At 32.9% G+C, this 16076-nt stretch overlaps 2 protein-coding genes across 4 annotated transcripts; both read left to right on the forward strand.

Annotated features, from left to right (window-relative positions):
- Window positions 1-89: 89 nt before the first annotated feature.
- On the forward strand, window positions 90-2481 carry LOC110095974 (heavy metal-associated isoprenylated plant protein 37). 2 transcript variants are annotated; one of them, XM_028694827.1, is made up of 6 exons: window positions 90-236; window positions 328-434; window positions 539-604; window positions 750-825; window positions 1240-1766; window positions 1797-2481. In XM_028694827.1, the coding sequence occupies exons 3-6, from the start codon at window positions 566-568 to the stop codon at window positions 2118-2120; spliced, it is 966 nt and encodes a 321-aa protein (XP_028550660.1). In that variant the 5' UTR covers window positions 90-236; window positions 328-434; window positions 539-565; the 3' UTR covers window positions 2121-2481. The 2 variants fall into 2 exon arrangements, with proteins under 2 accessions (XP_028550660.1, XP_028550661.1); XM_028694828.1 differs by lacking the exon at window positions 90-236 and having other exon boundaries at window positions 263-434; window positions 554-604.
- A 5454-nt stretch (window positions 2482-7935) lies between these two features.
- On the forward strand, window positions 7936-10691 carry LOC110095983. Of its 2 annotated transcripts, none has more exons than XM_028694829.1 (2): window positions 7936-8262; window positions 8857-10691. In XM_028694829.1, exon 2 carries the CDS (start codon window positions 9615-9617, stop codon window positions 10560-10562), a length of 948 nt encoding a protein of 315 aa, XP_028550662.1. In that variant the 5' UTR covers window positions 7936-8262; window positions 8857-9614; the 3' UTR covers window positions 10563-10691. The 2 variants fall into 2 exon arrangements, with proteins under 2 accessions (XP_028550662.1, XP_028550663.1); XM_028694830.1 differs by having other exon boundaries at window positions 7939-8262; window positions 9760-10691.
- The last annotated feature ends 5385 nt before the right edge of the window (window positions 10692-16076 follow it).

A 16076-nucleotide genomic window follows, 5' to 3' on the forward strand; every position in this document is an offset into this window, starting at 1 on the left:
TATATATTCTCATTCTCTATCTAACCATGTTTTCTTTTCAGCATCTCGTGAGAAGCATTGAGGCCACAGCACAGTAAGAGCAGAATTTTTTTTTTTAAAAAGGAGACAGGAAAGGCAGCACAAGGACATGGCTATGCGTAGAAGTAGGGGGAAGGCCTGTCAAGTCGCTGTTGCTCTTTTACTGAAAATTTTCCTGAATTTAGCGTCAAATCACATCATCTTCTCTCTCTCTTCAGGTCATTTTGGAAATATAATACCATTTTTCCTTTTGTTTTGGCCGTTGGATAGCTTTTCACAGACAAGTTTATATATTTGGGAGCCACACAGGTTCTTGGGTTAGAGGGATGAAGCTCTTATTGCTGTGAAAGTTGGAGGAATCTAGGGGAAGACTCTTCTCTCTTAACAGATCTTTTTTCTCAGGGATTGATAGTGAGGTAGAAGTGTGTAGCTTGTTGATTAGAGTTAGAACTTTCTTCTCTCTTTCTCTCTATTGCACAGAAAGTTTTAACATTTTTCTTTCTTTTTGATGAGTTTGAAGTTTTGGTCTTCTCAGAGGAGCAGTAAAATGACTAAAGATGAAGACTTTAAGCTTCTCAAGATCCAGGTTTCCCCTTCTCCCACTCCTTTGGCTTCCTTTTTCTATAAGCAAAGCTTCTTTTTTATTTTTATTTTTGGGTCTGCGGGGAGGGAAAAGGGGAAGGGATTGTAAAGGTTCTATTTTTATTTTTTACTTTTCATTTTTTTTGCAGACCGTTAGCCTCAAAGTGAACTTACACTGTGATGGCTGTAAGCAGAATGTGAAGAAGATCCTTCAAAAAATTGAAGGTATTTTCTTTGAAAGTTCTCTTTCTGTTCATTTGAGAGATTGTAAGATTACTTCCTTGTTTTCTTTTCATCTGGTTTTTGGTGTAGATAGTTTTTTTTAAATATGTTTTGTTTATTTCCATGCTTTTAGCTTTTCTTTTGATCTATACGGATTAAAATCCACTGTTACTTGTTTGATTGTTCAGTTTGAAAAGATAAAATTTTGTTTACTATGTGCAGAATATGGTCCTCTTGTTTATATTTCACAAGAGGGTAAATAAAGACTTTTTTGTGTCCTAAAATCTATAAGCCATTTCATAATATTATGCGCAAATATCCTTATTTTCATCCAACAATAGCAAATTCTTCACACAAAGGTAACAAAATGAAAGATAGAAGAACGCTTTTGAATGACAAAATACAATTTTCTTCTAGGGGTCTACACAGTCACCATTGATTCAGAGAAGCAGAAAGTTACAGTCTCAGGAAATGTGGATTCAGCCACTCTTATAAAAAAACTGGCAAAATCTGGGAAGCATTCAGAGCTCTTGAATCAGAAACCCAACAACTCCACAAATAATCAGAATCACAAACCAAATAACAATCCTAAGTCACATCAGTATCAGCCCATCAAAGATAACCCTTCCAAGAAAAATAATGGTAATGTCAACAACAACAACAATAAACCTCAAGCAACCCAACCCCTCCTGCAAGGTCTCAAGGCTTTCAAGAACCAGCAAACTAAGTTCGATTCTTTCAGCTCTGATGACGAATTCAGCGATGAAGACGATGAAGATGACCTTAACTTTATAGGCCATAAGTTGAACCTTTTGAAACAAGCAAATCCAGGAACAAATGCAAAGAAGAATGGTAAGAAAGAGGGAGGGTCCAAGTCCAACCATGACAATGGAGGGATGATGAAGAATCTAAATTGTTCAGAGTTCAAAGACTACATGAATGCCACAACAAACACCAATATGTTGAGTAATCCAACAACGAGCAATGGGATTATGGGATTTGGAGCTCTTCAAGGCCTCAATAAAGGCTTCCCTCCAACTGTTACGAACTTCAATGGTAGCCATGGCAATCCATCTTCCATTATGATGAATCCAAGTAGCTTATACAGCAATGGAAATTTGCAGCCACAGGTTATGTATAATAGATCTCCTCAGATCCCTCCCTACACTGGCTTCTACTCCCACCCTTATTACTATAACATCAACAACTATAATAACAGCACAAGTCATCAATCAGAGGACTATGGAGCTTATAATTACAGTAGTGATGAGGACAGAAGCAGTTGTGCTGTCATGTGAGTGGAGAGGAAAAAAGGAAGAAGATGTGTTTCTATTATGAAGTATGTGATGAGTACTTAGTACTGTTCATTTTGTCTATCTTTTTTTTTTTTTTCTTGCTGGTGCTTTGCAATATCTTTCTATTTTAGTTGCAGTTAAAACTAAGGGTGTTCTATCCTGTCATGCCAACAGAATTCTCTCTTTGTGAGCAGTGAATTGATTCTCTGTGCTCCACTTTGTGAGATTTGAGGGATGATAAAAAATCTGTAGTTGTCATGTTCATGTGATCAAAGGAGGAGAAATGGTTATGTATGGATTACAATACATAAGCATATATTCGCTGCGTATTGTGTATATAGTTATCTACACGCTTACAGCGTAAGAACACTTGAGCTTCGTTTGTGACCGCTTTCTTACTGCTTTTACATCTTTCTTTTCAAATTAAACCCTAGTGTATACAATTGCATACTCGTGTGTTGTGTATGGTTGTGCACTATTGTGTGTTCGATACGCGAATGTATACTTATATACTCAATTGTATGAACAATAAGACAATTAGTGTATAAATTGAGCATACAAACTATATAAAACTTAGAACTACTCATGATTCAAATGTGATGAGGGGAGGGTTTGAATGTTGGGTTAACTTTTCAAGGGAAGAAGATGGTCAATAAAAAATAACTAATTATTTTGTGCGGTCATCGAACGGCATCCGAAGACGAATGAGAGTACGTCACGTCACTTTTTATTGTATACTGATGTTATGTATAATTGTGTATCGAGTGATGTGATTCATTTTTATTTATCTCTGATCATTCCGGTGTCCGCACAGAAATATGTTTTCAATGCAGATTTTGTCTTTACTTTTTGTACAAGGAAGATATCATAGATTCCCAGAGATAGGAAGCTGAAAGCTACTTTTCAAGTGTATTTTGCCTATGTGAGCCTTTCATGGTGGATTAGATTGATGAGAAGCCATTGGGACCATTCAAAGTGGCATGTTTGAAAATATTTTATTCTGATAGATTTTATATAATGATTAAAAAAAGAAAAAAATGTATATAATAGGAAAAAAATGGTTATTATTTTTATTATATTTATTATGTAAAATGAATTATAATATTTGATCTAATGAGAGGAAGATATCAGTGAGGAAGTTAGGATGTCTCTATTCACAAAATAATGAAGGAATAATTGGTTCCACAAATGATACAAAATAAGAACTGTTGCTTGTGAGATCCTCCAAAAGGGTGGTGTTCTTACAACTTATAAAGAATTGATGGTACATTTGAAATAGTTACAAATAAAATATCATTAAATTTATGATTTTTAATAGTTTGAATTAAGGGTAATTGAGTCAAGCTGACTTGTGCGTTGATGTGGGCTCAACTCAATAATGGTTTGTAAGTTGAGTCTGATGAGTCAAATTTGAGCCAATGACTCGTTATCTTATGAGCTGATTTGTTTAAAAATATTTATGTAAAATAGGTTTAAAATATGTTAAAATTTAAGAGTTCATATAGAAAGCAATACAAAATATTTAAAAATTTTGCCTCATTTTGTAATATCTAATGATTTATTATTATTTTTCTTCTGATCTTTTTATTTTTTGATTATTTTTTATAAAAGTTGCTTAAGTAAAAATAATCTTATTTCCCTCATCATAAATAAGCTGGCTCATAAGCAGATTATAAATATGATTAATTAAACTAGCTCAAATAAGGAGTGATTTTAGCTTTATGTGACTCATTTACATTTCTAATTATAATATATGAAAATAAATAATGAAGTTTTGTATATTACCAAAACTTAATTATATGGAATATTCTAAATGCTTGAATATTTTAAATGTCTTATTTGCAACAAATAATGAATGACTCTTGTAATAGTCATAATCACCTCATTGTTATGCATCTTATCTTTCTTTATTTGCAAGCAAATAATCAATGAGCAGTACATCCATCATCAATGCTTATTATACATCAATAGAGAGCAAGGCATCCATCATCAACAAGAAGAGAATAGTATTTCATCTATCATCTATGCCATTAAAAGAGAATCACAATATTAAGTTAAATGTTGCTGAGATGAGGATGCTCAGATGGATGATTGGATTTACTCTTAGAGACGGGATAGGAAATGAGCATATACGTGGAAAGGTTGGAGCAGCTTCCGTGATGGATAAGATTAGAGAGAGTCGCCTTAGATGGTTTGGTCATGTAAAACGGCAGCCAGTCGATGACCCTATTAGAAGAGTATATGTATTAGATTTGGCCTATGTTAAGAAAGGTAGAGGTAGATCGACCTAAAAAAACTTGGTTATACAATATTAGAAATGATATCTCTTTATTAGATTTAAATGAGAATTTGATTCTTAATAGGACGCAATGGAGAAAAAGAATTCATGTAGCCAATTCTACGTAGTGGGATAAATGATTGATGTTGTTGTTCTTTGTTGTTGTATAATGGACTTTGTATTTTAGGCTTCCTTTGAGACATCTTTCTTATTGTTTTCTAAAGCATTTTTTTAATACAAAAATTTCTCGTTCAAAAATTTTTTTGTACTAAAAAACTGATTTAGAAAGCAGTAAAAAAGTGATCTCAAACGAAACTTATTTAGTCCTAAAATTACTTTTTCAACAATTAGGCTCATAATAGTAAACCTTTTACTCTTTCATTTGGATATTTACCTAAACTTATCCCTTTAAATTATTATTTTATTATAAGGCCAACCCATTTAATAATTTATAATTAAGAAAAAATGAGTTTTGATAATGAAATTCCGATGAAAATATGAAAGCATCAATAACTTTACTACTTATTTTCAAATATTAAAATTTTTAATGAATTTTATAATTTTTTGTTTCTAAGATTCTAAAAAATTGAAAATTAATGTAAATGGAAATATTAGAGCTAATTTTTCATAGTTAAAAAACAATTTCAAAATTTGTGAAGTGGATAAAAAACATTAATAATGGCTATCTAATATTCATAAAGGGACCATATGCAATTAGTTATAAAAATTATAATATAATTATTATAAAAAGAAATAAATATTTCAAAATAATCTTATTATCATATTCATACTGCTACGACACTCTATCAATTATAAAAAATCATTTCTCATCATAGAAAGTTATATAAATATTAAAAAATAATAATTATAGCCAAATGAGAATATTTCATTAATATGAAAAATGTAAGAAAATTGTGTCAAACAATTATATATATCATTATTATAATTATTTTTTATATTGTTAAGGTAAATTAATTACAAGCTCACATTAGTCTAAATATGCAAAATTTTAATTCTATAATCTCAATGATGGAAATGCTGAAGTTTGTAACTGTAGGCTAAGAAGACCTAAATTATCTTATTATTTTTTAAAAACAAACTTTGCATACTTATATTTGTGACGTCAATAACAAGTCAAGTGAATGGTACAACCAATAAGAAACAAATAGAAAAGGAAATCAATAGCAAAAAAGCTAAAATCCAAGAGAAAAGAGAGGAAAAGTAAAATGTAAAAAGATTTGTGGACCCACCGCTACTTGTCCAGGTGGTGAAGAGCCAGCTGGGCAAAGCCTAGGTCCTTGGTTCGAATCCCTTGGCAAGCAGTGAAAGTCTTAAGTGTTGGACCGTGTAAATTGGTATGGGTTGCATGCTAGGTTGATCGGAGTTTTCACTGACCTAAGGAAAATGCTTCCTCGTCACAAAAAAAAAATCTGTGGAGAAAGAGGAAAAGAAGAAAACAATATCCATTATTATATCTAAGGCTTAATTGTATTTTTTTTTGTTTTACCTATTATCTTATTAAATTTTTTAAATAATTAATAATAAAATTTTAATTCAATATCTCTTAGTTGGTAGTCAGAGTTCCTAACCAATGAGAACTGCGCGTCAATATCTATGCTGATAAGCTTTTAGTCAAAGCTCCATCGCATGAATTGCACCAATCAAGAGGAGTTCACCTACCGAGAAGGATCATTATGCGACCAAACTATCAGAAGGCCAATGAGAAAACTCTCTCTAATCTTATATATCACTAGAGCTATTAAAACCACCTCACGTATAAACTTTTTTCCGTATTTTATCTATAAGTGTAAAGCCACTGATCCACCTGACCATACTAACTATCTGCAACACTTACTTTTATACTTCTCTTTTAATGGCCAACATTCCGCGGCATAAAACATTACAGGTCTCTCCATCATCTTAAAAACTTTTCCCTTAATTTTGAGGAGTACATTTCTATCACACAACAAGCCTCTTGTCGTCCTGCATTTCAGACATCCAACTTGAATTCTACTAATAATATCCCCATCTATTTCACCATCGTTTTGAAAAATAGACCCCAAATATCTAAAACATGCATTCTTTTTAATGACTTGATCACCCACATCTATATATAATATTTCACCTACTTTCCTGATTTCTTATTTGGTTAACATACAAAATTTACATTAATTAAAATTGAAACCTTAACCATTTTGTTTGATTTTAATTGTATGGATTAACTGTTAGGAATCGTGATTTGTGTTTCATAAGCATCTGTTAAACTTCATAAAAGCTTTTTTTGTAAGCTAAAGAACTTCATGGTTTGGCTTAGATAATTCATGAAAACATTGCTAGGCTTGCTGCAGGGAAATGACAAGGACAAAAAAAGGTGAAATTATTACGTGTGATCATCGAACGTCGTATGAACTTAAGGCAAGTCAGGACGTGTCACTTCACCAATACGCTGTGTACCGATATGTATTGGGTGACATAGCGTGTCCTGACTAGCCTCCAGATAATCCGGTGACCGCATGTAATAATCTCTCCAAAAAAAGACGCTATTTGCTCCAGCTTATGAGCTACTAGCTTGTAGTATATTCGAATAACTCAGTGATTATATTTATTCTAGTAAATCAACGGCATCAAATAGTAATTAGTTCAATCAATTTTTCATATAGATCCTTATTAGCTTTAGGCTTACATTTAACTTTAAAATCCTAATCTAAACCTATAAATCAGAGGTCAATTAAGGAGAAGCTTAGGCCACTATATCATATATACTTGACATATGCTTTTTACGATAAGCTCTTTTTATTTTTTATTTTTTCTCATGGAGAGTTTGAAGGTTACTCCCACCAACAAAAACTTACATAACAAATCCTACAGATTTTATATAAAAAATTTAAGGTTGCGAAAATCTGATCAGACGATAAACTAAAAGAAGAAGAAGTTCACGGATCGATCGGTTGAACTGGATGATATAATAAATAAGAATATTATTAAAATAATATTTTTAATATAATTTTAATTTACATATAAGTATATAATTTAATATAAATTATTAATAATTTATGTTATTCATAAGGCTGTGTGATTAGAAGCCTTTGTCTGAAAAATTCCATGAACTTCAAGTGCTTAAAGCACACCTCATCCTGCCTGTTGCTGCTCAGTTATTGATACTATCCTCATTTATATGTGAAAATTATTTTGTGCGGACACCGAATGTCGTCCAAAGACCAATCAGAATGCGTCACGTCTTCCCCGCTCGATACCAAACTTTGTATGGCTGATGTGGGGCATTCTTGTTGGTTTCCGGACTATGAATTTCGTTCGATGTCCGCACAGAATAATTTCTCCTTTATATGGTAGAGGCATACATGAAAAGCATAAGATTCGCAATAACTAGAATATAAACTAAGGCTTCGTTCGGGACGGCTTTCTTATTGCTTCTTAAAGCATTTTACTATAAAGCTGCTTTAAGAAACAACAAAAACATCATTCCAAACGAAGCCATACGAAGACTTTCTTACTGCCAACGGCGGATCCAGGCTTAGCCAAGGGTGGGCAAATGCCCACCCTAAATAAAAAAATTTAGGGTACTGGAGGGGCAATTTAGGAACTTTGCCCCCCCTCAAAATAATTTATTTGCCCTAAATCTTCATGTTGCCCCGTTCCAATTTCAGTCGTTCACAGTTTTCATTCGCCCGACTCTTCGAAAATTTCAAGTTTGCAGCCGCCTTCGTGAAGAGATCGCCGGACGGGTGGAAAGCTCTCGTTCACAATCTCAGTCGCCTTCATCTTTGCGTCTAAGCTTCTTCGTGAATAGGTCGCCGGCTACCCACAACCATCTCTTCCCATTTGACAGCCGTCTTCATCGTTTTGAAGGTAAGTTCAATTTTTTTGAAAAAATTCCAGTTTTTCTTGAAAAAATTCCAGTTTTTCTTATTTACATCTTGTTTGGGCGGTTCCAGTTTTTCTTATTTACATCATTTGACAGCCAATTTTTTTTTGAAGTCTCAGCTGCCTTCTATTTCTTTTTTCAGTTTTTCTTATTTACATCTTGAAAAAATTCCAGTTTACATCTTGAAAAAATTTCAGTTTGAAGTCTCAGCCGCCTTCTAAGTTCAATTTTTCTTATTTAGATCTTGGTACTGTTGTTATCATAGTGCCATATTAAGCATTTTAGTATACAGTGATGGTGTTTGCTTTAGGAATTAGTTAATATACAACACATTCCTTATCTTCTGTATCACGCAAACAAGAAGAACAAGTGAAAAACTAATGTATATGACGAAATATAGAAAAGAGGGAAGGGATTTTTCTTTTATGTTTACCTGCACTTCTTTGGATACAGGATCCATAGTTAATAAATATGTTTATGATGATTGTGTTTGCTTTTGGCATTTTTCTGCAATCATTTGTGAATTTTGTTAGAATAACATTGTTAGCTGAATTGGATTAGTCATTATTATCATTTAGAGAAATGGAACGGTTCTTGAAGCGAAAAGAACGTGTCGAGATTGATATTGACAATCTACCTGCTGATCCTGGTCTTCGACCTTCCATCTGGAGTTATGATGTAAACGACCGTGATAGAGTTCGTAGAGCTTATTTGTTGAAGGGAGCGCATCAACCAAAAAATCATCAATTCCCTCAAACAATGATTGGAAATATTGCACGTAGATTTAATTCAAAATGGTTTGAAGACTTTCCTGATTGGATGGAATATAGTATACAGAAAGATGCAGTATTTTGTCTTTATTGCTACTTGTTTAAGTCTCAAGAGCAAGTTAATTCTAGCAAAGGCGGTGGAGATACATTTGTTGGTGAAGGATTTAAGAATTGGAAGCGTAAAGAGAAGCTATTGGGTCATGTCGGAGATCATAGTAGTGCGGGGTGAGTTTAATGGTTTGAAAGCACTAATTTTGAAAGATAATCCATAGGCATTCTATATTCATTATTTTGCTCATCAACTTTAATTATGTTTAGTGTCTATTGCAAAAAATTATTGGCAAATAAAGCATTTATTTGAGATCACTTCAAGAATTGTCAATACAGTTGGTGCTTCATGTAAGAGAAATGACACCTTAAAAGCTATTCAACATGATAAAATAGTTTTTCATTTAACCAGTGGAGAGTTAATTAGTGGTCGAGGTTTGAACCAAGAAACAAATTTTCATCGTGCTAGTGACACCCATTGGAGTTCGTATTTTCATACATTAATCAGTCTAAGAAAAATGTATGCTTTAGTGAACGAAGTACTTGAAATTGTCAAATATGAGGGGATACATGATCAACATTCAGTTGAAGCAGGTGTTTTAATACATGCTATGGAATCATTTGATTTTATCTTGGCAATGCATTTAATGATTGATATTTTAGGGATTACAAATGAATTATCACAAGCCTTACAAAGAAATGATCAAGATATTGTAAATGCAATGAAATTGGTACAAGTGGCCAAGCAACGATTACAGATGTTGAGGGAAAATGGATGGGAACCTTTATTTGAAGAAGTTTCACGTTTTTGTAATGTTTTTGAAATTGAAGTTCCAAATATAGATTCTAAATTCAAGGCTCGTGGACGGTTAGTACGAAAAGGTGCGGAAATAACAAACTTTCATCATTATCGAGTTGATTTATTCTACACTGTTGTTGATATGCAACTTCTGAAACTTAATAACCGTTTCTCTGAATCTAGTACCGAGTTACTTCTTTGTGTTGCATGTCTAAATCCAAGTAATATGTTCGGTGCTTATGATAAGAGAAAATTAGTTCGTCTTGCAGAGTTATATCCGGCAGATTTCTCTATAGTTGATCTTGTGTCTCTTGATCATCAGCTAGCTACTTATATTATTGATATGCGTACTAGTGATGAGTTCACATCTTTGACTAGTATCGCGGCTCTTGCACAACAGATTGTAAAGGCCAAAAAAAATATTGTGTATCCCATGGTTTATAGACTTATCATTTTGGCACTGACTTTACCAGTTGCTACTGCTACGGTTGAGAGAGCATTTTCAGCAATGAAGATTATTAAGCATCGACTGCGTAGCAAAATGAGTTATGCTTGTCTCAATGATTGTTTAGTGCCATATATTGAAAAAGAAGTATTTGATTCTATTCCAAATGAAGTCATCATGCAACATTATCAGAAAATGCAAAGTAGAATGCAAAGTTTGTAATTTTCTTTTTTATTTCATAAACTATTATGAAGTACAATGTATTACTTAGAATTTTGCTAATGAAATGGAGGTATTTACTTTTTTATATATTGAATTTGCCCCCACTAAAAGAAAAGGCTGGATCCGCCCCTGCTTACTGCTTCTAGAAAAATGGAAAAATTAAAATATTTGTACTAAAAAACTATTTTAAGAAATAATAAGAAAGCTATCCTAAACAAATTAAGCTTTAGTAAATGTTAGGGAGAAGAATAAAGATCTTGAAGTGCTGAAGCTATATATAGGAATTTTCTTCCATGAACAAATGACATATAATGTAAGGAAATTTTAATAGGTCTAATCATTTTTTTTTATTATTGCTAAAATTGTAATATTATTCATAATGTAAGGAAACATGCAAAAAACATACCATCCTTGTGGATGTGCTCTATTGTGTGGTGTATGTGATTGTATAAGACATATGTATATAAGCGTGTCAAAAAATGACTCGAGCCAAAACATTAGGGTTTGCGTTGACTTGTTTCATAAATGGGTCGAGTTTGGGTCTAAAATTTTAACATGTTTATAAAATTGATCAAGTGTGAGTTCACTTGCAAACCCAATGTTGACCTAAAAGTGACCCGTTAAATTTGTTTTTTTCAATTTTTCTTTTGCAAATTTAACTAAACCTTATAGTTTACAAGATATAATTTTTTTTTTATCAAAATGGGTTATCAGGTCGAGTTTGAATTGTTCGTGTTGCTAACAAGTTCGATCATGTCTGTAATTTTGAACCATTTTTAAAACATGTGAGACCTGAATCTGATCCATTAACCTATATTGAATGCTTTCTAGGGATTCCAAATGGAGAAATGTTGAACTTTTTCTGGAGTTAAAAGAGTATCATTGAGTATATTTGCCTTCTATTTGATAAGAGATTGAGGTGAATGAGTTGTAGGAATTAGTTTATTATTAACCCTTGCACATTTTCCGTTCATTAAAAAAAGTTGATTATTATTATTATTTATAGTAATCTTCTTCTTAAAAATTAAAATAAATATTAATTAATTATTAAATTACATCTAGTGCCAATTTAGTAAAAATAAGAAGATTATACCAACAAATAAAAATTTAAAAGAAAAAAATATTAAATGAGTTATTTTTGGATCAAAACCGGCCGGGGTTTTGACCCGTTTAATAAACGGGTTAGAAAATCTAACTCGAACACAACTAGTTTATTAAACAGGTCAACCTTAATACAGTCCGTTTAATAAATAGATCAAAAAACCTAAGCCAAATTCCATCCGTTTAATGAACGAGTCAACCCGTATCTGAATTTTTCAAATCATGTTGACGGGTCGGATCATTTATTGACACCCATAGCAAATATTATATATCCAATGTCATTTAAAGTTCAAGTTTAATATTCTCCTATGAAGATTGTAATTGTTGAGCATTAACTAGAGAGGCTTTGTATTCATTTTTTTTAAAATTTATTTCTCACCTTTTTTTTTTAAGCAAAACAAGAAAGTCTATTAATAAAAACAGAACGGTTACAATCTCAAGAGAATAAAGAAATAAGGAGAAGAAAGAAAGGATATAATGAAAAAAGGACACAGTAATCAGCCGAGGCTCCCAGCATCCCCGAAGTCTCGCACGGACCGTCCAATAAGGTGAAGAAAGCGACTAAAAAACCCACCAACTCGAGTAAATTCACCAAAGGTTGCCACCACAAGGCAACGAGGACGTGAGCCCCAGCCACATCATAGTCCAAATCCAACTCAGCACCAAACTGACCAAATCAACAACAAGTAAACAGAAAAGAAGAGCATAATACATAATACAAATCCAAATTATCTTCTTCTCTGGCCCCTCCCACGAAAACGCCCACAAGAGGCAGCGAGATGACCGGTCTATCCCGAACCAGAGTAAATTCGTTCCCAGGGTCCGATCCACCAAAAAAATCTGGAGAGGCCACACCACAACCCGAAAAATCGGACTCAGATTCAAATTCAGAAGAACCATGTAGCCAATCCACATGGTTCCTAATATCATACCCAGAATTGCCACCCAAACGATTGACCATAGTGTTTGTATCGGCCAAGTTTACAGGGACTTCAACGAGATTGTTAGAACCAACCGCAATTCCATTCAAAGTTTCCACCTGCAAACACTCAGCATTGACATCCACATTAACAACAGGAGAACCCGAAACCACAACAGCCGAACCTCCATGGACTTCATTAACAGACATACGCAAAAATTCCTCACCCAACTCAGGCGACGAAACAATCAATTTATCGAGCTCAACCACATCAGCACGCCCTTCCTCCACAACATTAATGTTAATACGAGCAGGTAGAGTACCCGGAGAAATCCCAGCCGCAATAAAGTCCCCAGCCTCATTAACACCCCCAGTTGCAGCACCATGCTCCTGTCACGACCCGACCCGAGACGAGACGGATCCCGCCCGCGCTGGATCGCGACGGAGCTGCACTAACCAGGATCTAGCTTTGGAATTTATTTGCATTAAAATCACAATCCAACACTCCATGAGCCAAAGGAACTTCAACATTAACCATATCATTATCACATAGAGGCTTTGTATTCATGAAAGCATTAGAATGTTGAAAGTGAAACATCATGGTATTTAATGATTTGGCATTATCTTACCTTGTTATGTGTAGGGATTGAATATTTTTTAAGGAAAAAAAAAAAATTTATGTCATCATGTGCTTATAAAAAAAAATGGTGATGATGAGCTTTAAAGCCGTTAGATCTACTTTGAGATCATCATGATATAAAATAAATATATATCCCACTTATCTCAAAATAGATTCAAATGCTTTAATGATATTCCTTTGATTTTAGTGCTATATGATTGTTCAATGGTGTTAATTATAATGTAGCATTTTAAAGGTGTGAAAATGGTGGCGGCGGGCAAAGTACATTGACGATGGTGTTCGGATGGAGCTCCAAAAATACCCAAGCATTTTAGCTCTCTTGAATATTTAAGGATTCAGGCTCCCACCCCTCCTCATTGTGAGAGTGCGTGCTGTAAATATGGAGAAAATTTGAAACACTTCGTCTATGACTAGTATTGATTCTCTTAATCGTAAAATATTTGTTCAACATTTAATTGTCTTAAAAATACTAGAATCAAGATATTTTGGATTCATTGGATTCGTCTCATCGAGCCACTCTATTCAACTATAAGAATGCCAAACTTGACGATCATATAGTCATTCAATTAATGTCCTGAAGATTCAGTTAAAATTTAAACCCTTCATTTGGGCTCATTCTGGCTCAAATTGGATTATTTTTTATGTCATTTGGTCTGTCTAATTGAAATGTTCAATTTGACTATAAGTTTGATGAATTCAAATTACACATCCTAAATTTAATTTGAAAATTTTTTAATTCAAATATGCATCTAATTTCATGTAGAATCAACATGACAAAAAAATAATAAATTAATAAAAAAAATTATGTCATCATATCGTAATATAATTTATATTAGGAAAAACTTATAAACTATTAATTTCTTTTTAAGATTAGTATTACATAAGTATTTTAATTACATTATTTTTTAAATAAATTTTAACGTCATTCTAATATAATATATATCAAAATATTCCATCCTATTTTATTTATTTTCCAAACTTTAAATCTTATTATAATTAACATTTAGCCAAAATATGAAAATCTTTAATGAAAAATTCCACCAAAATGTTTATATATAAAAAAAATAATAATAAATTAATAATAATAAATAAATCTGCAGCGCATGCTTTAAGGCTGTTCACGCTTTTTATGACGCCACGTCTCCCCCATACATTCGCGCCCTTTAGGACTTCACGAGACTTCAGTGCCTGCCAGCTAAATTCCCTCTTCATTAATTATTAATTAATTTTCATTGGAAAACAATTAGGTCAGCATATTTTAATAGTAAATAATAGTTAAATATTTAATAAATGTTATATTATAATGATAATTAAATATTTATTTAAAAAATTAATTGAAAATAGTTTCTATTTTCATATATGATTCATAAAGTTTTTAATTATATTTTGATTTATTTATAAATTGAAATCAAGTTTTTATGTCATTTAAATATAATGAAATATGCTAACTTAATATTCTAATCATTCAAAGCAATTTAACTACAAATGTTATATTTTTAGTTTTTAAAATATTCTTTTGCTTTATATATCTCTATTAATATTACATTTTGGTTGTTTTTGTTAGGGATGTCAAAAGATAAATTATTTTGTGCGGTCGGGCGTAACTCTACGTCCAAATGCCGCAGTACTGAGCGGTACCGAGGCTCGGTACCGAGCTGTGCTACCGAGTCGTACCATGCCTTGGTATTGTGAAAGGGTGATGTAGTGTATTTTAATTGGTCTCTGGATAGCGTTCGGTGTCCCAACAGACTAATTACTACCATAAATTTTGACTCGGTCTTGAGTTAAAAAATTGGGGTTCGGGTCGACCTATTTAATAAACAGGTTGGGTTTACATTTAAATTTCCGACTTGATTGAAATATTGGGTTAGGTTCATGTTATGCCACAAATCTGAATGCAACTCGCTTGACTAGTCCATTGGCTCCCGTCACTCGCTCGCGCTCATCTGCAGCCTCGCCCTTACCCCTCGCCCACTCACGCTAGCACTCATTGGCCTGCTCACCTACTCAGCACGCTCGCACTTGTCTTGTTGCCCATTGCAATCAACCTAATCAGTGATCGGGTCTAGTTTTTAAACCCATTTGAACAAATGAATCGGATTCAAATCCAATATATTAAGAGCGGATCAATTTCTTATTTGACTCGAAACTGACTCGAAAGCCTATTTTGACTCCCTTGCTTTCTCTACGATGATGTTCTGAACTGGCATCTAAATTGAGTGAGAGCTGTGAGAAAGAGAATATTAGGGGTGGAGGGCTTGCAAAGGTCAACTTCAATTTGCGAAGTTATTTCATTTATCCATTCAGATTTTAAGCTTTTCATATAAAAATTTTATACTAAAAAATTACTTTAAGAAGCAGTGAAAAAGCTGCGCCAAATGAAACCTCAACCGCTTCAATATTGTTCGAAGGAATGTGAAAGTTCAATTTCGAATAAATATGAACTAATTTTATTCATCAATAACTTCAATAAATAATATAAGAATATAGAATTGAATTTTTTAAGTATATTTTTTCCTGAAAAATAAAATGAGAATATTTTTTCAATTAGGTATTTATCATTTTATAATTATTTAAAATTTTATTGGCACAAGAAAATTTTATCAAATGAATGGTATTGTATTGTTAAAGATACTGAGTTTATTTTAGTATGTTGGTTTGAAGAAGGGCTATCAAAATTGGTCATGGGTAAGGTTTGATTCAATTAGAATTGATCGGACACTAGTTGATCTAATTCGAATCAGATCCGTTTTTTTTCAAACATGTCGGTTAATTTAATCTGATATGACCCAACCAACATGGGCTACCGGGTTGACCTGACTCGCTGACCCATTTTGATTCAAAAACGGGTGAG

This window comes from Dendrobium catenatum, unplaced genomic scaffold (assembly GCF_001605985.2).
Source record: "Dendrobium catenatum unplaced genomic scaffold, ASM160598v2 fragScaff_scaffold_574, whole genome shotgun sequence".
NCBI lineage: Eukaryota > Viridiplantae > Streptophyta > Magnoliopsida > Asparagales > Orchidaceae > Dendrobium > Dendrobium catenatum.

What these genes read in the sequence shown, in the direction of transcription:
- LOC110095974 (XM_028694827.1), top strand. Translation starts at nt 566, where the DNA reads ATGACTAAAGATGAAGACTTTAAGCTTCTCAAGATCCAG. An exon ending in GATCCTTCAAAAAATTGAAG is followed by an intron (nt 826 to 1,239) that starts GTATTTTCTTTG and finishes ATTTTCTTCTAG; the next exon opens with GGGTCTACACAGTCACCATT. An exon ending in TCAAAGACTACATGAATGCC is followed by an intron (nt 1,767 to 1,796) that starts ACAACAAACACC and finishes TTGAGTAATCCA; the next exon opens with ACAACGAGCAATGGGATTAT.
- LOC110095983 (XM_028694829.1), top strand. Translation starts at nt 9,615, where the DNA reads ATGTATGCTTTAGTGAACGAAGTACTTGAAATTGTCAAATATGAGGGG.